The sequence below is a fragment of the Copadichromis virginalis genome, linkage group LG9 (genome assembly GCF_057382275.1).
Source record: "Copadichromis virginalis isolate Kocher_CV1m ecotype Utaka linkage group LG9, C_Virginalis_male_GT1.1, whole genome shotgun sequence".
NCBI lineage: Eukaryota > Metazoa > Chordata > Actinopteri > Cichliformes > Cichlidae > Copadichromis > Copadichromis virginalis.
In genome coordinates this window covers 8,848,059-8,870,872 of record NC_140626.1, presented here as the reverse complement: position 1 = coordinate 8,870,872, position 22,814 = coordinate 8,848,059, and the positions used below count along the sequence as shown (strand labels likewise).

Genomic DNA, 22,814 nt, shown 5'->3' with positions numbered 1-22,814 from the left:
CAACACCTATTATACATGACCTCCTGCTACATAATGTTTGTCTGATCAAACCAAACATCCATCATACTGCTCTTATCTGATTTTGTTGATGATGTCACAGTTAGACATTAACAGTATAGTTAAAGGTATTTAAGTGCTTGGGCAGCTACTGCCCATACCTACAGTGACAGTCTTTCCATTGTCACCAGTTGGGCTTTTGTGAACTGCGCTATAAACTTCTTAAAATAAAATTTCAAGAGAAGAAGAGTAAATGAATGTATAGAAAATCCAGTACTATCCTTTTAAAAGAGAGTGAGCTCCCTTGGCGGAGGTCTGCGCTCTCTGAGTGTCTCTTGTTAAACGTATGTACCCTTTATGATATTACTCTCCGTCACTGCACAGAAAGCCTTAGAAATGAAGCCAAGTACTACAGTTGTGCGATGTTGTTTGTGCTTCTGAACACTGCAATACGACCTGCACTGAAGATTAATGGATGTAAAATCTGTTCAGCCTACATGTCCTCGTCTTTTTCCCCTCACCTTGTTTTATCTAATCTCTCTTGGAGAAATTGAGTTAAAAAAGAAAATTAAGTGAGAACTACTGATGGAAATTTTTTTCTTTTTTTTCAGAGATACAGTTCATCTCAGCAATTTGTGAATATGCTGTATTAGAAATTTCTTATATTTTAACATTACTCTATAATCACTCCGCTGCTGTGCTACATTTGTGTCTTTGATAGCGGGCCCATTTATATGCATTATGTTTCAGCCTCTTAATTTAACTGTGCAGACACAAAGACAAAGGTTGAATTATAATTCCCAACAGGAAAATGTCTCGCTGGAGATGTAATACTCTGTTCTCATTTCACACACTTCATTGGCCGGGCAATGGCATCATTTGTTTTTCATGTTAATTGCTAGACTCGCACCTTCTCGTAACTCACCATAATGACAGCTTTTAGCTTTTTTTTTTCTTTTTCAGAGGAGTTCTAATCATATGCCAGGTCTAAGTGACTTTATTTAATCTTTCCATAGGTTCTGCAGAACAGCAGGTCGGGCCTTCCCTGGGCCTGAAAAAATCCAGCTCCTTGGAAAGCCTCCAGACGGCTGTTGCTGGGACAGTGCAGAATGGCGAGATCAATGTTCGCAGGTCGCGCTCGAGGATCGTCAGGAGCCGAGGCTGCAATGAGAGTTTCCGCGCTGCGATTGACAAATCGTACGAGAAGCCTGCTGTTACTGCGCCAGAAGAGGAGAACAGCGTGGACACATGTGAGTGTTTGAAACGCCGTTTAGGTAGAGTTTCAGTGTTGATGCAGAATACTGTGCCCAAGTTTGTGGTGCTAAAATAATGAACAATATAAGATATCAGTAGGTTATTACAAAGCAGTTCAGAATCACACATAAATGTAGGCCAGTTTAGTGATACTTTCACAGATCCACTGCACAAAGCACATCAGCAATAGGTGTCTAGGTTATGGACTTATGATTATTCACATAGTGTGGAATTGCTTTGGACTGTTCCAACATGTTAATGTTGGTTCTGATAGAAAGGTGTCAGGATAGACAGTGCATCACAGTTTATTGCGTATGGGGCTGCATAGGTGCAGACCAGTGAGGGTGCCCATGCTGATACCTGTCTGCCAACGAAAGTGCCAACAACAGGGACATATGCATATCAGAATATATCAGATCTGGACCACGTAGAAATAGAAGAGCGTGCCCTGGTCTGATGAGTCAAACTTTCTTTTACATCAGATAGCTGTGTGTGTGTGCATCGCTTATCATGCACTGTGCGAAGAAACAGTATGATTCTTTGGGCAATGTTCTGCTGGGAAACCTTGGGTCCTGCCATCTATGTTACTTTGACACGTACCACCTACCTAAACATTGTTGCAGGCCATGTAACCCTTTTATGGAAATACAGTTTGGAAATACAGGATAATGCACTCTGCCTCAAAGCATAAAAGATTCAGGAATGGTTTGAGGAGCGCAACAATGAGTTTGAGGTGTTGACTTGGCCTCCAAATTCTCCAGATCTCAATCCAATCAAGCATCTGTAGGATGTGCTGGATAAACAAGTCCAAACCATGGAGGCCCCACCTCACAACTCACAGCTAACATCTTGGTGCAGATACCACAGCACACCTTTAGGGGTCTAGTGGAGTCTATGCCTCGATGGGTCATGGCTGTATTAACAGCAAAAGGGGGACCAACAACAATATTAGGCAGGTGGTCATAATGTTATATGCAGGGGTGCACATAAGTGGTCCGCAGGTGCGCATTCGCTGTCAAAATTAAAGACGCCCACCAGATAAGAAGTTGCAACGCACGTTCATGTACATATAAAGGCAGTGTTTTTGTCCTCTAGAGTGGGATTTTCACGGCATATTCTGCACCACATCTCTGTGCGTTCATCATTTGTTTGAAGCCAGCTCACCTCCTGCAACCACTTTTCTGAGAATACGCGCTTCTTTTGCGGTTCGGACTACGCCTGACATTTCTTTGGAGGTGGAGGAACACCAAAGTCATTGCTTAAAGGAGCTTTCTTCTTCGAAATCTTCAAGAGTTCTAAACAAATGTCTGTCCTCCTCCAGAAAATCTTATGTACGCAAACGTTGTAACTTCTTATCTGGTGCACGTCTTTTATTTTGACAGCGAATGCGCACCTGTGGACCACTTATGTGCACCCCTGGTTATATGTATGTGTTTGCTCCTCTTGGTTTTGGCACATATACGACAGAACTTTGTCCGGTATTTCTTCCATCTGTTTGTTTACTTGTGTACCTGACAGGGCCTAAAAACCACAATTACTTTAATTCATTTAAAATATGAAGAGAGAAAAAGAAGAACTAGAAAGACACCCTACCTTCTCTTTCAAGGCATGTATCCTTCACTACTTAGTGTTTGATAACAAAAAGACATGCAGCGCATACGGAGAGACAGCCGTCTTACGTTTTCCGACAGGTAATAACACCACAACACCACAAGAGTAATCACTCGATATAAATTTCCATTCACCATTAAAGGATTCCATTAAACGAGCTGGGGGGACATTTGAAAAAAGAAGGAATTATTTGCCTGAAATGCTTTGTTCTCATAAGCTCTGTCGGCAAGCCACTAAATACAGTCTTATCTCGGCAAAGAAAAATGGGGAAAGCAACCGATTTCCCCTGCCGCTGTATATTGCATTCTCCCCATGATATTCAAATAACTCTGTTTTTCAATTTAGATAAAAGCAGCCAGTCTGTGCTCGTCACCGAGGTTAATAGTCAAAGTTGACAGATAAGCCTCTGCCTTCCCCTGCTCCCAGACTTTTATTTACATAAAATAAGAATGTGGCATCACCTAAAGAAAATGTGTCCCCACAAGATATCCCGCTGGGCAAAAATGCACTTTCCCTTGTGCTACTTTGTGTTGCGTGGTTCGAGCAAAGAAAAAAAAAAGAAAACGGAAAAAAAAATCGTCTGTTCTGTGCAAAAATCCCTTCTTTCATTTTTTTTTCCCAGAATAAGACTGGCAATTTTACTTACGTCTGTCATAACCTTTGCTGACAGACCGGCTTAGACGTCCTTGATTATTAAAGCAAGAAAGTTCACTTGTAGACTTTCATGAAGGTGACGAAATGTTTCTTGCTCGTCTATCTCTGTGAAATGATCTTTCGCTGTCCCGACGCTTTCATCAGAACCTCTGACGTCAGCCTTTTGCTTCTGAGCTCCATTAAATTGCTGCAGACGGCCTCACCTTTTGATAACCGGTATTAAAGGCTTTTGTGTATTTTTCGCTTCTTTCTCTCAACTTTGTAATATTTAAAATTGATTGCCTTTTTTTCTTTTTAAATCAGCCTTCACTTTCCCTTTAAATGAGTCTTCCTGCTAAGTCAATAAGACAAATTAACCTTGGTGCAAAAGCATGCAGATATATCTACATTCACACATGGATGCATTTGCACACATGCGTAAGCACTCATGGCTGTAACTGCTCTCTGGGAGGCTCTGGATTACATTGTTTTGGGTGTTATCTGCAGCTTGGCATCACTAAGCAGTAGCAGCATTAGCACCACTGCTAATCTCTGTCATTTAAATAGCCAGATACAGCTCACAGCTGCTATTCACTCTTAAGTGGATGATAAGCGGGCCACCAGATTGAGCGATAGAATCGGCGCCCATCCAGAGCCCGCGACCGAATTTGGGGAGGTGGGGAGGGGAGGGAGGGGCTCCGTGTAGAGATGAGTTGTAAGAGTGTGCAGGTTTAATCTGCCCCGCTTCGTTCTCTTGTTTCGGCTATACACAGTGGCTCGCGCTCAGATTCCATTTCAGTAATTTCCTCCGAGATGACAGCGGAAAGAAATAGCTGATAGCTCCTCAGATCACAAGAGAAAACAAACCCCACTGTTCATCCTTGAAATGTGAATCCAGCCGCTCCTCCTTCTCCTCAGTCTGCCTCATCCCGTATTCCAAAAATCCATCACGCACCCCCCCTCCACCCCCTTCCCCTTCTCTCCCTGCGATAAGCGCTTTTCGCTCCTCCATCAAAGGAAGAAGTTGGACAACGACGCGCAAGACTGTAATAAGTTGTAATCTGAAGGACATCTACCTCATGTCTCCGCGCCAGAGATGGAGCGCTGACAGGAGCGACGCCGACCGCGGAGCACACCGTATTTGCAATTAAGATCCCCGGGAGCCTTTTTCGAGATGATTTAAATGTATAATTACTGACAGATTAATTACATTTTTGCACATCGGCTCTGATTAGGTGTGATGGAAACTTTGAGTTTAATCAACCTTGCATCACCTAAGGAGTGTGGTTTCAGTTTGATGTCTGGGCTGAAATGAGTTCAAATGTAATTAAGAAGCATGAGACATGAGACATCGCAGCGCGCTCTGTTTTCACAAGTGTTTTTTTTTTTTTTTTGTGGGGGTTGGCAAAATGAAGTTCTCTTGTGATCTTTGAGAAATGTACACAGACGAAATAACTTGAGGCTTTCAGCTAAAGTAAAAATGTGTTCAGCCCCAACACTAGTCCCAACTAGTCTACAATGTAAATATATTCTGCTCTAATGAGGCAAATGTATTCAGTGTGTTTTATTCAAAGCTGTTATACCTTGTGGGACACAGTTTTAGTTTTTTTATAGTTCCTCTGATGTTACTAAGAGGAAAAAAACCCAAAGTGATGCTTTTTCACAATAAAAGAAAAAGCAGTGTTGTTGAGTACTCATTTCAATTATGACACCGGTGATCTGTGGGGAATCAAGTCAAAGTTTAATAACTTTTTCTTTTTCTTTGTCTTTCTCTTTCTGTGTTTGCATGAATGTTTCCGGCATTTAACTCCCACTCCTTGTTGCTTTTATCTTTTCACTCCAGTGGATGATGACACAAGCTCCCGATCGGGTCAAGAGTCCATGTCCACCAGCGGTGACCTGACTTCGGGCCCCTGGCTGAATGGCAGAGACGACAGACAGAAAGATCAGGAGAAGTCTGGGGTGAAGGAGAAGAAGAAGCCAGAAAGGGAGAAAGAAAAAGACAAGGACAAGAATAAATCCAAGAAAGGCGTGCTGAAGGGCTTGTTCAGGTAGGAACCAGACGGAGCTCAGCTCAAACCCCTAAACAGCTCCACCGTCCACTGCCACGAGCATTAATCACTATCTGCTTTATTTAATTCCACTCACCACATCCGCCACTGGATCATACGGAATTTGAATGCATTCTGTGGATGTTGCCGGCGCTAATCAGGGACCCCTCTCCTTGAACCCTGCAAGGGGAGGAGAGTTATCGACCTCAAGGGCCTCTGGCACTTTTGAGCCAGATTATTTTTAATAAGGGCGCCATGTTTTATTCATAATCCCGTGCACGTGTGCCTACTATCCAAACACACTCATCATTTGTGAACCAGAGGAAAATGTTCTGTGCTCATGCCGGAGCTAACGGGGGGGGGTTGGCTTTGAGAATAAAAGACGATAAAATCGACTGCAGGTCGGAGTTGTTGTTGCCCGTGGCTGGTGTTCTCAGCGGCCGCCTCATCATGCGGTAGCGAGATTTCAGGAGCAGGCTGTCTGGGGTGGTATGATTTTGTTCTTAACATCTACAGATATTCATCGGTATAAAAAAAACCCAAAACTATTTGAAGCAAAAGTAATTTAATTAGCACTCATCACAACTGCTGTAGGTCCTTCAGTGTTGTCATTACCACATCATGCCGCCTAATAACTTAGAGGCTGGGAGATGTTGTGGGCTGTGAGGTTCCTCTCCCAGTCTGGGAAATAGTTTCCCTGGCAGAGTTCTTCATCCTGAGAAGACAGTCACTTTGAACTGTGGACAATGCAGTTGGACAGTGTGAGGAGAAACACGCAAAGGGAAGTTGATGGAAAATAAACATCCCGTGGTGGTTTCTACCGAGCACGTCTGTCTGCCACAAGCAAAATTAGGAGTCACGTTAATTATTTCAACTCCACGCACATTTAAATATGGCATAAATTAACGGCGGAGGTGGTGCGGGCCGTTATCGTGCCGTGAGTCGTTTTCATGTGGATTGCTTTAATGGGATTAGTTAGCATATCACGGCGCACGCCTCAGTAATGAACAATAAAGATGACAAGTGTGCTTTGAGGTGATGATTGAGGAATGTAGGAAGCTGTCTTATCTCCCATTATTTTTACTTTTCTGATTTATTTACTTACCCGCCTCTTATTGCGTAATGTAGTGTGAAAAGCTCATGCGTCCCAGTGTCGTGGACGCGTAAGTCTTCGTGGGAGGACAGAGAAAAAAGCGAACTGCAATCCAAATTGACAGGTGAAATTTGAGCCACGGGTTTGACACCATGACATGCAATCAGCACCGTTGGCAAACCGTTATGAGTGGCTGTGTGCTGGGCTTCATAGGTGTCTTCTGGGTGATTTTTTTTTTTTTTTTTGAAGTGCATGTTGGCCCTTGGCATGCCCTCCTTGGCCTCATCATCGTTCTTCATTATCTTTGAGTGCCACAGCCACTTAAGAGTTGGCACGCGACAGGCCTCGCTGACACTCCCCCCATGCTCTGTGCATTTAACGCCAGCCCCCGTGCCTCCTGAATATTAAAACCGCGACTCCATGACTCCGAAACCTCGTCGTCTATTTGCTACTTCTCTACCTCGAACTGCATTTTCTATTTAAAGCTCTCAGACCTGCACATCAACAATGTCCTCTTCTATCCCCTCCCTGTTCTTCCTCGTTCGAAAACATCATCGTTTCAGAAAGTTAGAAATGGCAAAGAGTTGAGGTGAGAATGAACGAGTCCCACTGGATACAACAGCAAACTCTTTCTATAAAGAACAGTCTGGAGTGATGTGAAATGCCTAGCAGTCAAAAGGGAGGAGAGGGAAAGAAAGCGAAAAAGATCTAACTATTGTGTGTCTCACTTTTAGCAGTTCCAAAAGTTTTCCCTGATTTCAGAGTGAAAAGTTTAACTTTGCATGACAAAAAGGTTTGGCTGACAGTTACTCGAACACCCGGGCTTGCGTGCCACAGAATTTATATTAGCGAGCTTCACGTGCGAGTGTCTCGCCATTAAATCGCTGCATCGTGGAGACATCCTCGTTGGGTTAATCCTTTGTGCTGCTTGTCTCGGCGGGTTTCATCTGCATAAAATGGATTGCCAGGCAGCCACTTTTTCCTGCATTTCTCACAGATGCATGTTATAGCACTCCCTCTAAGGAGATTTCAAGGAGTTTGCAGTGCGATGCAATTTGAGCTCATTTGCATGCAGGACTTTGGACGGCCTGATGAACGTGTAGCGCACGTCCACTTAATGGACAGCCTGATTGGAAGTGCATTAACATTGGAGCCAGGGGGAAGGAAGATGGCCTAATATAGGGTGGGAGAGGAGGGGGAAGAGTGGGAGATAAATACAGCGAGTGCAAGAATGGCTGAACGTGTGCAAGAGGGTGATGGAAAGAAAATTGACTGCCTAAAGCTCAAAGCAGGAAAAAAACCCCACTGCAGTGCACAGCCTTGGCTTCCAAGCCCTTCATACTGTACAGACTGTAGGCTGGGAGGCTTCCTGGTATACAGTCCTGTAACATCCAGTAATGGATAGCCCATAATCTCATGAATGGATAGCAGTACGCATCTATGCATGCTTCCACAGAACAAAAAACAAGCCCCAGGCAGTTTGACATCGCTGTTATTTCTTGAATGTCTGCTGGACGCATGCATAGCTTGTCCACTGATGCATCATATAGGGAAGAGCACAGGGGAACGCATCATCCACCCCCCAAAACCATTGTATGTGATTATTCATGTCCTTTCTAGTGGATAACATGTGATCATTACTTTCCACTCCTATCAGTTTTGTTTAGATGTTGGAAGCGTTGCCCACGGCTCTGTTAGCATGCTAGCAGACAATGATGTCTGGGCCAGCCTGGGAGATTCCCCTCGATGTACCTAATGAGGTGCTGTTTATCTGCCGTGTGACTGACTGACCGCCTCCATCAAAGCCCCATCTCCATTACTGTGGTGGAAAGGAGGAAAAAAAATTGTTTTTTTTACATTGTATATGTATATATATTAATTTAGACAGTAGGCATTATTAGTGTGGGTGTGCCTGTGAAAATGTATTTCTGTGTATTCAACCCCAACTCTTATTGCAATTCAGTTAACAGTTTTTTGTTGTTTTGAAATGCAACAGACTATTTAAAAACGTAGGCTAGCATTATCACTGGGGTGAGGGTTGCAAAAAAAAAAAAAAAAAAGCTGGGATGGGAAATGGGGAGCAGAGAAAGGTGGGGGTGGGGTGGGTTAGGGTGGAACGAGAGAGGGAGCGTGTGCACTGGAGTGAACTGGGGCACCAAAGAAGAGTGGGAAAGACGGATGAAAAGGAAACGGGAGAGGCAGAATGAGGGAAGAAGGGAGCACTTCAGAGCGACAGTCACGGCATCATACTACTGTCCGCCTGGGGGGGGGAGACCGGGGATCTTTGGCGATGCGTGGCTGCGCTCGTGCATGTGCGCACGCGTGCATGCTCAAGCTTCTTCAAGGTGCATGTAAGATTTGCACGTTTGCATGTGTGTAATGTGCGTTTGCCTTGTGCACGTTAGATGAAAAGACTCTGTTAATGGGATGTGGCACCCTTCCTCCCCAGAGCTCCCTCAGCCATGCACACTTACTCCTTTTTTTTTTCTTTCTTTTCCCTCCACCCATCCTCCCCACTGATCCACCAATCTGATCAGCGGCATGTGTCTCGCTAAGCCATCCCACACTGGAGCTCAGTATGACAGCCATGCACCCTCCACCCCTTTCCATTCTCACCCCAGGGAGCTCATCTGCCTGCTCCGCCCCATAAATGCAATCCCACTCGAGGCTACACAGACAGAGATGAGGGAGAACCGGGAGCTGGAACGGAGGGTTGCTTTCCATCCCTCAATCTTTATTATTCTTAGGTAGCACGGGAGCGCACTCTCGGCACGTGGGGGCGGTGCCCGTGTGTTTGCATTTGTGAATATGCCGAGAATATGGATGCCATGCTGTATGACCATGATTGCCTTCTGTGAGGCATGAGAGTGGGTAGTCTGTGTTGCCATGCAGTTTTGTGTCTTTATGCCGTGTGATCCTTTCAGCTCATGTGGGTGTGAACGGCTGATGGCGGGTGAGCCAGTTTGATCATTAGTACGCTGACATGATATACACATGAACTTTTTTTTTTCTTCTTTTTTCTTTTTTTTTTTACACACACACACACACACATGCACACACAGAGCTAATGGAGCAACACAGACAAGAACACACACTTTCTCAAGCTAACACACCCCTCAGCACCTTCATTTTCCCCACACAGACACACACACATGCTCGCATATGCTTGTAGTATTATGCCACAGTTGATTTGGAGACAGCAATTAGCCGCCTCCACATGTGGGCCTTGACATCTGCTGAATGTAATCTGAGAGAAAATGATAATTGTTCTTCCTTTGCTCTGCCTAACTCATCATAATGTCGATGCTGAGCCGCTAAAGGGAAGGATGGGGTGCAGCGTTAAGCACGAGAACGGCGACATCTGAAGCCACGTGACAAATATTAACGCGGGAAAAACTAATTGTGTTAAAAGCAACTTATCTTGGATTGTGAATAGTGATGAGTGGCCAGTGTTTTGTCTTTTTGGGGGGTTTTTTCTTTCCGGATATTACCTCGGAGTGGAAGGGAAGGATAGGGAAGGAACTACAAATTTCTCCTGTCATGGATAAATATTTCAGAGGGGACTTAATGCTGAACTTGTCAGCTTTGCCAAGTGCAAAGTCATGCCTCAATATCACCTTCAAATGGTTGCTCGGCTAAAAGAAATATCATGTCACTGAGGGCGCTACAGAGAGAGCAGGTCGGCCTTTTCAACTTCTCAGGGGGAGAACACCTTTTTACAAAACTCCCTCCCTTCACAAGTCAGTACGTGATGCCCTAACTTTAAAGGTGTGTATATATATTTATAGATAGATAGATAGATAGATAGATAGATAGATAGATAGATAGATTGATATAATATGCACTCTGAGTGTGACATCCCATTACTCTCCTGCCAGTCATGTTACCAAAGAGGCCCAGCAGGAGACCAAACAGCTACCAACAGTCTCCCACTGAACATTAGCACCACTGTCACAGAATGCACTGACACGAGAAGGAAAGGGTGAAAAAACAAAACTCTTGTGCCTGACAGTTCAAAACCCTTGTGTTGTCCTCGAGATTCCCATACACTTGTTTCCCATACACCTAGGGGTCATTTTTGACTCGAGGACAACACAAGGGTTACGGGTGAACGTTGCTTTGCATCTTGTATCAAACCCTGAATGCCTCTGTTTTTTTCTGGAGGGTTGAAACATTTAGAAATGTGGAGGATGGGAATAAGGATGGAGGGAGGAGTGGTGAACTTTAATAACCGGCGGGGGTGGGAGTGGTGGGGGGGACAGCGGTTGTCCGGTTGCACTTCCTCTGCTATTGGCCACTCGATGCAAATGTGATTGGGCAGCGCTAGACCTCCATCAGACAGCCCTGAAGTAATTAGGTTTAGAATGATCATGCAGTGCTGCAAGATAGACCTTGAAGAATGGGGAGTAGTGGTGAGGCTAGTCTGTGTGTGTGTGTGTGTGTGTGTGTGTGTGTGTGTGTGTGTGTGTGTGTGTGTGTGTGTGTGTGTGTGTGTGGGAGGTGGTGTTGCATGATGGAGTTAATTGAATCTGAAATCTTGTCGGCCTGAAATGAGATCCACCGATGTCTCTCACACTGTGTCTCCTGCAGAGGGCTGCAAACATGACTGAATTCATAAAGTGTGTTATTAAAGAGCTCAAATTAAGTGTAGCAGCGCACCCCTCCATATTCTACCAGGCCTATGACTACTAATGATCCAACCCCAGCGGAATCTCAACCAGATGCATCAATGGACATGCGAGACTCTTCTTCTCTTCTCTTCTCTTCTCTTCTCTTCTCTTCTCTTCTCTTCTCTTCTCTTCTCTTCTCTTCTCTTCTGTCCTCTTCCCTTCTCTCCCCTCCTCTCCTACCTACCGCTCAGCTCTCTGATGTTCTCAAAGAACCCGCTTCATGTTTCTTAACTTCCTCCCTCTCTCTCTCTCTGCCTCTCACACTTGATTTTCTTGTTTTTCACACTTTGAGACACTTTGATGTTATTTTTTTCTCCTCCTTTGATCAATCAGAGAAAGGCTGTTCAATGCAACTGGAATCTCAGAGGACAGGCAGATTTAAAAATAATGAGAAAGCGTTAAGAACATGAATGTGGATCTGAGAAAGGCACAATCCCATTTTGTGTTTTTCTAAATAGTACAAATGAATCGCTAATGTCTCCTTTAATAAACCATATTAATATATGTCTCTGGTCTATAGGAGAAGGGAAAAAGATAACGCATACGTTGAATTAGAAATGCAAGGCATGCTTGATATTATGGAGACAGAGGTCTCCCCCCCCCGTGTCCTATGCAAATTAAGTGGGCTGCCTGCTACAGTTGCATTCATTGCTAGTCTCCTCACCCATCCACCAGGCTTAGCATGTAATGAAACTGAGGCCTTCGGCTGAAATGACCTTTCCCATTCACTGAGTTTCCACCTGCTGATTTGCGCTCACACCTTAACATATGAGTGAGAAGATGGGTAGTGGGAACAGGTCGATCACAGTGAAGACAACGGAGAAAAAAATAGAAGAGCTGGGAAAATAGCTTTTGAATTACAAAGGTAAAATCAATCGATGCTGGATTACACTTCTGATTTCCATCAAAGGCAGCCAGGTAAAGCCAGGAACCATATTCCTCTTGTTCTGGCAGCGTCTCTACATGCGTTCAGCATGTCGAGTGAAATTGTCTGTTATTTTTTTCTCTTTTTCTCTGATCATTTTTTAAAAAAATTCTTCACTAAGCGTGTCAGGGAGATGCAGATTCCTTTCATAGCTGGATTGATTGATTTCATTCCTCCCTGTGTTTTTCATGAAGGAATCTTAATTGGACTCTCACTGCCATACAAACATATGTGAGCGCCCCATCAACCCGCCACACACACAACAACCATTGCTTTGTGAGTGGGGGAGGTGGAGAGTGCAAAGCTATGAATGTGAGTTGGAGAGAGAGAGGGAGGATGTGGAGAGTATGTGATGATGGATGAAACGATCCACAGCAGCAGATAAAGGCCAGGTAATATTTTCACCTGCAGATCCACATCGTGTCAGGTTCAAGGCCCTTCAGAGCTAATTGAGTACAAGCAACGTTATATCTGTGGCTGAATAAGACGTTTTTCCAAAGTCTAAAGTTCGGCTACATCTACATTTTCCCAGGCAAGCGTGAGCGAGAGGACACATGGTCTCATGCCTTTATTTTTTAGGGCTGTGTCCACTTAATACTACACTATATAACTGAATAACACTTATTATTAATAAAAAGCATAGCATTATTGAGGCACTGCAAATTATTTAATCCCAACAATGTCATTTCTAAAGCTTTTAATTGGTCATACTTGTTGCCAGTGATGTAATTAACCATTATAAGTCCAGAGTGCACAGCCAGTCAGGAATGGGGCAGCAATAAACAGATGTAATGTGAGAGGCAGCGGAGGAGACCTGCATAGAGTCCTGTGTAATTCCATGTAACCGCAGACCATATGAAACGTAGAAAAAACAAAGAGTCTGAGAGTGCATTTGTCATACTGTTTACTCATGAAAGCTGCGTGCTCTGAACAATGTGCACTCGCCTTTTCTTGATGTACTGTGTAAGGAATGTTCAGTAGCATTTTATAAACTGGTTGTAAGCACAGGTAAAACGTCTGGTTTTGCCCAACTACACTGAAGTTTTGTGAATGTAGTTTGAAAACTGGATTAGAGTTTTGGCAAACTTTGACAACTTAAAACACATACAGTACGTGGGCAGTAGAGGCATATCTGATCCTATTAAGCATGTCTAATTTGTTTGTTTTCATAACGATTTCTCACTTAAAAAATGCTACATGCAGCTTTTTTGTAAGGGTCACGGTTCTGTCCTTCGCAGTGTTTTTACCATCAGCCTCATTCAGCTGTAGAAGAGGAGTGTCCAGGGTTAATTATCTAACCTTGCTTGTGATGTGCAGTCACTATCCCTGAGATTCCTCAGGATTCCTCGCTTGCTTATCCTCACTTTATTTACCATTACTGTCACTCCCTCACTCTTTATTTTCAAAAAAAAATTCTGTGTATCCTCACACATCCCTCCCTTCTTCCCTCCTCCTTCAATCTGCCCTGGAGATTCATTGTGGCATTGACAGAAAGACCTCTCCCGTCTCCCTCTGAATGCTGGGAGCGATGTATATCACGGATCAGCGGTTTTTGCTGTCTCCTTCCCCCAACTGGCTGAAAATGCAGCGCTTGAGCCGCCGTGCATCCATGCATGCATTTCAAAGTCTAACGTTTACAAGGCAGACAACCTGTCTCACTTCTCTCCTTTGCCCGTCCTTCAGGCGAGGGTCTCGCAAATCAGACATTTGAGCGTCACCGTATACATCTGTCTGCAGACTCATCGGCATGTAAATGAGTTGGCAAACAATTGCGAGAAGCGGGGATAATCAAAGCAGGGAAGACAAAAGGCCTGATGAATACAATTAATTTGAGATAATCTTCTATCATGACAATAATCATAAGCTGTTTTTCCCCCCGTCACCTACACGTTCTAATCGGTGTAAGTCATAGGAGGTGAAAGCAGCTGTAACTCCAGTCGCCAAACCAACAATCAGCAGAAATCTCCAGTTCTCATTAGTTTGTGCACATCTCCGGTAGTTTGCAGCGCTATTCCAAAAAATTCAGTCTTGACATCTGCGGTTGAAGTTTCCGTCATTAAAAGAGCTGAGCAGACTTTGGGTGTTGTGTTTGCCTAATGTCGAGGGTTTGTGTTGGAGGCATGCAGCAGAAGCCTGGCTGAGGACGCAGACAGTGGCAGTGATCAAAATGGCCCATTAGGAATGCAGCAGGCTGTACTGTATCTAGGTCACAGCCTGAGCCACCTACTGTAGCTCCTCTGCTGATAAAACCCTCTCCTCCTCCATCACTGTATCCCTGGGTGAGGGTGTATGGACAGCATACTGCGGTCAGGCACAGCATTATGAGCACTGTGAGGGGAAGCAAATAGCACAGATTATCTGTTCATCAGGGCACCTGTTAGTGGGTGGGATATTTTAGGGAGCAAGTGAACATTTTTTTCCTCAAAGCCACCTGAGCTACAGGGGTGGCTGTAGCTACAGGTGGTAGAGCACGTCAGCTACTAACCGGAAGGTTGGTGGTTCGATCCCAGGCTCCTCCAGTCTGCATGCCAAATATCCTTGGGCAATATACTAACCCCATCGGAGTGTGAATGTGTATGAATGTTAGTTAGTAAGCACTTAACAACTTAGAAAAAACGTGCTCGTGTGAATGGGTGTGATTGTGTGAATGAATTAGTTGTATAAAGTGCTTTGAGTGCTCAGAGTAGAAAAGTGCTATATAAGAACCATTTGCCATTTACACTGTGATGGCTAGAGGTTTGGGTCAGGGTGCACGTGTGTCGCTTACCTGGGGAGCACCTGGCCTCAGGATGCACTATGGGAAGAAAGCAAGCCGATGGAGGCAGTGTGCTGTTTTGGTTAAGGTCCTGCTGGGAAAACCTGGGTCCTACCATCCATGTAGATGTTACTTTGCCACATACCAACCTGCTTCAAAGCAAAAATGGTTCAGGAATGGTTTGAGGAGCACAACAAAGAGTTTGAGGTGTTGGCTCTGCCTCCAAATTCCCCAGATCTCAATCTAATCACGCATCTGTCCGACATGCCGGACAAACAAGTCTGATCAAAGGAGGCCCCACCTCACAGCTCACAGAACCACTTACATACCACAGCACACCCTCAGGGGTCAGGTGGGCTACACATTGAAAATCAAATGTGATTGTATGTGAACTTTTTGTCTCTCATCTACAATTTATGGCTCTTAGTAATTATATGTTTCTTTTTTTGTGCACCACAAGAGAAAGAAACTCTGCAAGATGAGCAATGAAAATAATAAATCAAACAGAACATCATCACAGGGAAATATGATCAGAAGCTACACACAACTACACGCATTCAAAGCCTCAATTCAATACCTGAACTTCCCTCCAAGCTGCTCAAGTGCCTCTGTGTAAATTGTCCTTCAGAAACTCCCTCCTCGCTGCACTCATACACTTTAACAAATGGATGTATGAATGTGTTTAGACTGTTTATTTGTGTTGTAATGAGAGGCTTTAATCAGGGGTGTCATGGGTTTGAATTGTTCCTCCGAGTGTGCACGGAAACTCCCCTCCCCTCCAAACATACACGCACGCACAACTCAGTGATTTATGCGAAACATTAAAGGCAATCATGTTGGGCTGGGCCTTGTCCTTTGTATTGCACAGGCTGCTTGAAATATGGAAAAGCCAAGCTGTTCCCTGATATACAGGCACACGCATAAACATAAAGACCATAAACACACACACATGCACGGGTGTTTGTGTGTATCCTGTTCTTCTTAAATATGAATAATTAGTGCAGAATAAATGAATAGATTGTGGGTTTTGTTTTCTTTTTTTCTTTCTTGTAAATATACAAAACACACAGGGAAACTTTTTGATTGTAAATAGATATGCAGACTCTCCCACACAGACATGCACGTGTGTTTAGTTCAACAGTTGCTTTAAATCTCATAGTTGGTAGTTTGGAGGCAGAGAAACAAGCCTCAGCCATTCACTGAGATGTACAGCCTCAATAAAAACATGTATAAAAAATATGTAAATAAAAACCGAACGCAACAATCCCAAAAAATCTCATAAACCCAGATTTTCTTCACAATAAAACACAAAAAACATCAAGTGTTGTAAATGGAAACATTTTACTGTTCCGAGAAGAATATTAGCTCATTTTGGATTTGATGATGGCAACATTGGGTCAATAAGAGGCTAAAAAAAGTAAGTGCTGCTAAAAGGGAACAGCTGGAGGAACATTTTACGGCTAATTAGGTTCATTGGCAGCACATCGCTAACATGACTGGGTATACAAAGAGCATCTTAGAGAGGCAGAGGTTCACCAATCTGCAAAAGAACTGCATCTACAAATTATGGAGAAGTTTCAGAATGATAATTTACCGTGCAAGACTTTTAATGTGTAATCTACAACATAGAATATCATAGATCATAATATCAAAAGGGTCAGAGAATGGTCTTTGGATAGTCAATCTTTTGGCTTCAATGTATTAAAAACGATTCTGTGATGGAAATCGCTGCACAGGATTCAGATCACTGTACCATCCACAAATGCAGATCCAAGCTCTTTCAAGTGGAAACGGCTGTGCGATCAGATGGATTTAAATTTGAAATTCTTATTGGGAAACATGAACGCCTCATCTCCCGGACTAAATAGACGAGGGAGCATCGTATCCGTGTGTTTTCTATGGTCTCTGCGACCAAAAAGAACATTTCTCAGTTAAAATCAGATTCTCACATGCTGGAATTTGAAAATCTAAAAGAAAAACTGAGTTAAGGATGTTGGATAAAGTCTGTAAAACAATAGTGAAGAGAGGGGGGAAAAACAGGAAGCTTGACTGACAGAGAACAGGAAATACTGTCTGAGATGGCAGGAAAAAGGGTGCATTTTAAGGCCAAAACCAATTTTCTACAGGTTGGTATGGCACCAATTTCAATGCACCTGTCAGCTCTTTATGGTAAATGTGTCGAGACAGTGATATTGGTTGAGAAATAGAACGTTTAAGCAAAATGATCCCAGATTGCGTATGGTTGTAAAATATTTTTCTTTGTCATTATTTTAGTGTGGGGAGAAAAAAACAGCTAAAAATACACAAAGCATTACTGAAACTGATCTATCCTCGACGTGACAGCTGTCTTTGCTGTTCAGCTGAAAGACCTAAGAGGTGTAAAACTTTCCGGAGAAAATATTATTTTTCCTGTGGCATTGTCCCCCTACTGGGGTGTGGTGCACTGATGTCATGAATAAATGCATGTCATGCCTCCACGGTGCAGAACCCATCACTGTCTCGCCTGGGATGAACCATTCTGACTCCCCTCCTCCTACGCCCCCGCTCCTGCTTTTTTCACACCATCACTGGAAGAATTAGGCCCGACTTCCCTCCAGAGCTGCAGCCAATCAACAACAGCTGTCCACAGCTTCTCTGAAGGAAATTGATTGGTTTAGTGTACACATGGGCTTATCCAATGAGGCGAAAGCTGTGACCTGTGGGAAGCAGTCTCTATAAAAGGCAAGAGGATGTGCAGAAGTATTAAAGGCTGTGTTATTCTGAAGGTGCATGCTATACCACCAAACCCAAGACACTATGAACTCAAAGATCTGACACACGGAGGGTTGCAGTCTTGCTCCTTAAGATATTAAGGAAAATGCTTTCCTGAGGAATTCCACATTCTACACATTCTAGTTCAAGAGGTCTGTTTGAGCAGGGAAGGAACTGACTGACATTACAGGTTGCAGATAATGAGTTCCACGGGGAGGGAGATAATCAGCCAGTGGCTGTTGGAGGCATCATCCCATACCACTGTGGGGTTGGTGTCCCAGGAAACCAGCGGTGGCAGCGTTACTCTGAGGCCACTCTACGATAACGAATGCGCCTTTAATGCCCGTTAACGATCGCTGGGTCACAGCGTGATTCCCAGGGAAGAGAAAAAAGTTCCTACTTTGTTTTTTCTATCTTATTGTTTTTATGAGACAGCTATGTGTCTCACCTCAGGTGGAGAGTGTTTACTCACCAAAGCTGCAACAACACTTATCCAGCGAAGACAAATGTATAAAAGTCTGGCCCTCCTAACAAGGCGCTATTAAAATTACATGCCACTGTCAGTATCTTGCGCCGGGTGCCGTGTTTAGAAATCGTGTACTGCTCCTTATTGCTTGCATTGGAGAGGAATAACTGAAGTTAGAGAGAGCATACTATATCTCTGCTTGTGTGTATATGTGTGCGTGTACTTGTCTTAACTTTGTTCTCCTTACTCCCCCCCCCAGGTCAATATGACGATAATCACAAGTCTTGATTTTTCTCTGAGAGAAAAGAGTATTTTAATGGTGCTTTATAGATTATCACCATGAAATGCAGGGGTGGAGGCATAAAAATTTATTTTCTTCCTGACTGCCACAAATACAGTCAGAGGCGATGGGGGGGGGGGCTCAGACACCACATCGGATGTCTGCCGGGGACTTCGCCCTGGGAGATTTGGATTAACTTTCAGGTTGGCTGAGCAGAAACCATAATGATTCTCTCTGTCTGCCCTTGAAATTATCTTCTCATCACTTACTCAAATTGATAGATGCAGTCATTTTTATTTTTCCCCCCTCCTTTCTCGCTCACCTAGTTCCATTTGCAGGTTTGAATAATGCCAGAAGATGTAACACCTCATATGATGAGCGCATCATCTGCAGGGTAAGCCGTGTGGTCCGTCATACCCTCGGGTTCACTTTTAAAAATCCCACAAATTTTCAAAGGAGGAATAGACAGCCATTTTTTCCCCTGTCTTTTCTTCCTAAGTCAGCAACAAACTGCGAAATTCCCCACAGAAGATGTCAAAACAGATTAGCTCCCTTCTAATCCACTCCCCAGATTAAATGATTGTAACAATCAAACTGGCTTCAAGGCTTTGCATAATTTACTCTTTCCCCCCTCATATCTTTTGAAATTCTGTCTTTGACTTTTTACTCCTCTGTTGCATCGCAGCCTTGAAGAATTATCACCCTGTAAATCGATGAAGATGATGTATGAGGCATCCACAGCCAGTGGTATAAACCCTTCTGCTTTCTGTGATGTATGATGATGTATCACGCTGAATGGAGTACCTATTTACTGACTCCTTTTCTAATGGAAGCAGACAAATCCAGGGAAGGCTGCTACTCAGTAATACGCCTAATGTGTGACAGCATTTTGAAAACATTTTATTTGATCAGTTGCTGTCTGCAGATGTCAAAGTCAGGACACGTGGATTGAATGCTTCAATTTTGCTTTCTACGTTTAATCAAATCTGCGGCCATTATAACATTAATAAAGCAGATTTTACTGATGCATGTCAGATTACGCATCATCCAAATGAGCTTTGATAGCCAATCAGTCATTATCAGGACTAAAAAGTGATAAATAGCCCAGAGTAGCTCAGGCTTTGAATGAATGAGTTGTGAATATTTTCTGAATTTGTCTAGATTCTGTTTGCATGCGACTACAGTGCTGATCGCATCTACGGAACGTCTCTGCACACATGATAGTTGTGCAATCTGCGTCTCATCTCGCCGTCTTCCTCTGTGTGTATTTGTGTATGCATCACTCTTACCTGCTGCTCGCCACAGTGAGGTAGGTGGCTGACAGTGGATCATTAAACACTGCTTCGGTCTGGTGGACTGATACTGGGTAGAAAAAAAACACATCATCGCTTTATGATGATGTAAGTTGCAACATTTCTGTGGCGGGGGCGTGGCCCCGGGCGCAGCTGCCGGGGAGGAGTGGAGCAGAAGGCTCAACAGGGCGGCGCTGCGAGGCCGGTAAGAACAGCTGATGGTGTTTATGTACTGATGATGGTCTCCCTCCGCTGTGTTTATAGTGAGACGGGGAGGAGCGGCGAGAGGAGATCAGCTGGGCTCGTGAGCTGTCAGGCTGTGCGACTGAGTCAGCTGTCAAACAAACAAACCAATAAATGTGGAAATTGGCAGTACATACCTGCGTGTGCGTGTATTTGTGCCTGGTGTATTCCACAAGTGGTGCCTAAACCCAGGAGAGTGCCGGTGGGGATATGTCCGACCCACAGGCCGCGCCACCCGCCCAGCCCCTGCAATACTTGGCGCAGATGCTGGCGGAGATGGCGGCGATGAGCCGGGATCAGGCGGCCGACCAGCGTGCCCACCTGGCCGCGCTGCGGGAGCAAACGGACCGACAGACACTAGTTCTGGAGCGGCTGGTCGGGGCCGCTGCCACGCCGAAGCCCTCGCCACTGTCGGTGACGGTGCCCCGGATGGGGGACGGGGACGACCCACAGATTTTTTTGGAGACCTTCCGTGCCACGGCGGAGGCTTGCCAATGGCCGCGGGAGGAGTGGGCTCCGCGGCTGCTCCCCCTGCTGTCTGGGGAGGCACAAACAGCGGCCCTGAGTCTGCCTCCGGCGTCAAGGAGCAGCTTCCCGGATGTGAGCCGGGCGGTGGTGGACAGGCTGGGGCTCACCGCCGAAGACCATCGCCGGCGGTTCCGGGCCTGTCGGCTGGCTACAACGGACCGACCATTCGCCTGGGCCCGACAGCTGCGCGACGCGGCGGTGCGCTGGCTGCAGCCGGGAACATCGGTGGGTGAGACGAAGCTGGTGGACAAGGTGGTGCTGGAGCAGTTCACGGAAGGATTACCAGCGGAGACGGCGAGATGGGTCCGGTGCCACCGGCCCGCAAGCTTGGAGGTAGCGGTGACGCTGGCGGAGGACCACCTTGCCGCTGGAGCAGGGGAATCCGGGGACGCCGGACGGAGGCTGGCCAAACAGGCCCCAGTGCCGGCCCCGAGGCGCCGTGTGCCGGCACCAGGGGACGCCGGCCCCGGAAGTGTCCCCCATGGGTGATTTCCCACTGGAGCAGTCTCGTGACGGCACCCTACGCTCAGCCTTTGACCAAGTGATGGCTATTGATGGTCACGTGGTGCGCCCTGAGGCCGCGCAGACCTACCCGCGTTTCGTCTTATTAAAGGACCGATTATATCGAGTGAGTCGTGACACTCAGACTGAGGAAACACACACCCAGTTGTTGGTGCCGCAGGGCCGCCGGGAAACGCTTTTCCAGGCGGCCCACTATAACCCCATGGCAGGGCATATGGGCTACGAGAAAACTCTGGAGCGAATAACGGCCCGATTTTATTGGCCTGGCATCCGAGCGGATGTGCGCCGCTGGTGCGCGTCCTGCCCGGACTGCCAACTTGTTAACCAGCCGGCCATACCGAGAGCGCCTCTGCGCCCTCTCCCCCTCATTGAGGTCCCGTTTGAGCGCATCGGCATGGACCTCATCGGGCCGTTTCACCGGAGTGCACGCGGTTACCGCTTTGTGTTAGTCCTGGTGGATTACGCAACGCGGTACCCGGAAGCAGTTCCGCTGCGCACCATCTCGGCTAAAAGTGTGGCGCAGGCACTGTTTCAGGTCATCTCCCGAGTCGGAATCCCGAAAGAGATACTGACTGACCAGGGCACGTCGTTTATGTCTCGTACACTGCGGGAACTGTACGAATTACTGGGCATTAAATCTATTCGGACCAGCGTCTACCACCCTCAGACTGACGGGCTGGTGGAGCGGCTGAATAAGACCTTAAAATCCATGATTCGGAAGTTCATTAACGAGGATGAACGCAATTGGGATCACTGGCTAGACCCTCTGTTATTCGCAGTGCGGGAGGTGCCCCAGGCCTCCACGGGATTTTCTCCCTTTGAACTGCTGCTCGGCAGGAGGCCACGTGGGGTGCTCGACCTGATTAAAGAAAGCTGGGAGGACGGTCCGAGCCCCGCCAAAAATGAGATTCAGTACGTGTTGGACCTGAGAGCAAAACTCCACACTTTGGGGAGGTTGTCACGGGAGAATTTGCTCCAGGCTCAGCAGCGTCAGCAACGCCTGTATAACAGAGGGGCTAGACTCAGGCAATTTTCACCGGGGGATAAAGTGCTTGTGTTACTCCCTTCTTCCTGCTCGAAGTTGCTCGCCAAGTGGCAAGGTCCCTTTGTGGTCACACGGCGTGTCGGGGACGTGGACTATGAGGTCGCTCGGTCGGACAGGGGAGGAGCCGCGCAGATTTATCACCTCAATCTCCTCAAACAGTGGAGAGAGGCTGAAACCGCTTCTCTGGTGAGCCTGGTGAAGGAGAGAGATGAGTTGGGGCCTGAGGTGCCAAATTCTATCATTTCCACCTCCCTCCCTTGTGATGACCATCTCACACAGGCCCAGAGAGCGGACGTTGTCGCGTTGCAACAGCGCTTTGCGGACGTGTTCTCCCCCCTGCCCGGCCGGACGTCCCTCATCGAGCACCATTTCGTGACGCAGCCCGGCGTGACGGTGCGTTCACGGCCCTACAGGCTCCCGGAGCATAAGCGAAAAATCGTGCAGAGGGAATTGGCGGAAATGCTGAGGATGGGAGTAATAGATGAGTCGCACAGCGCCTGGTGTAGCCCCATCGTTCTGGTGGCGAAGAAGGATGGGTCTATACGGTTCTGTGTCGACTATCGCAGGGTGAACGAAGTGTCACGCTTTGATGCCTACCCCATGCCTCGGGTCGACGAGCTCCTGGACCGGTTAGGCACGGCCCGCTTTTTCACGACGCTGGACTTAACCAAGGGCTATTGGCAGATTCCCTTGTCTGC

General features: G+C 45.9%; 1 protein-coding gene across 1 annotated transcript in view; it reads left to right on the top strand.

Moving 5' to 3' along the window:
* LOC146701227 (partitioning defective 3 homolog) overlaps positions 1-22,814 on the top strand; it is a 358,058-nt gene that overhangs the window by 241,428 nt on the left and 93,816 nt on the right. The window contains exons 18-19 of the mRNA XM_085467562.1: positions 1,014-1,247; positions 5,339-5,546. Coding sequence (XP_085323688.1) covers positions 1,014-1,247; positions 5,339-5,546 — 442 coding nt within the window. The remainder of the gene's footprint in view (positions 1-1,013; positions 1,248-5,338; positions 5,547-22,814) is intronic.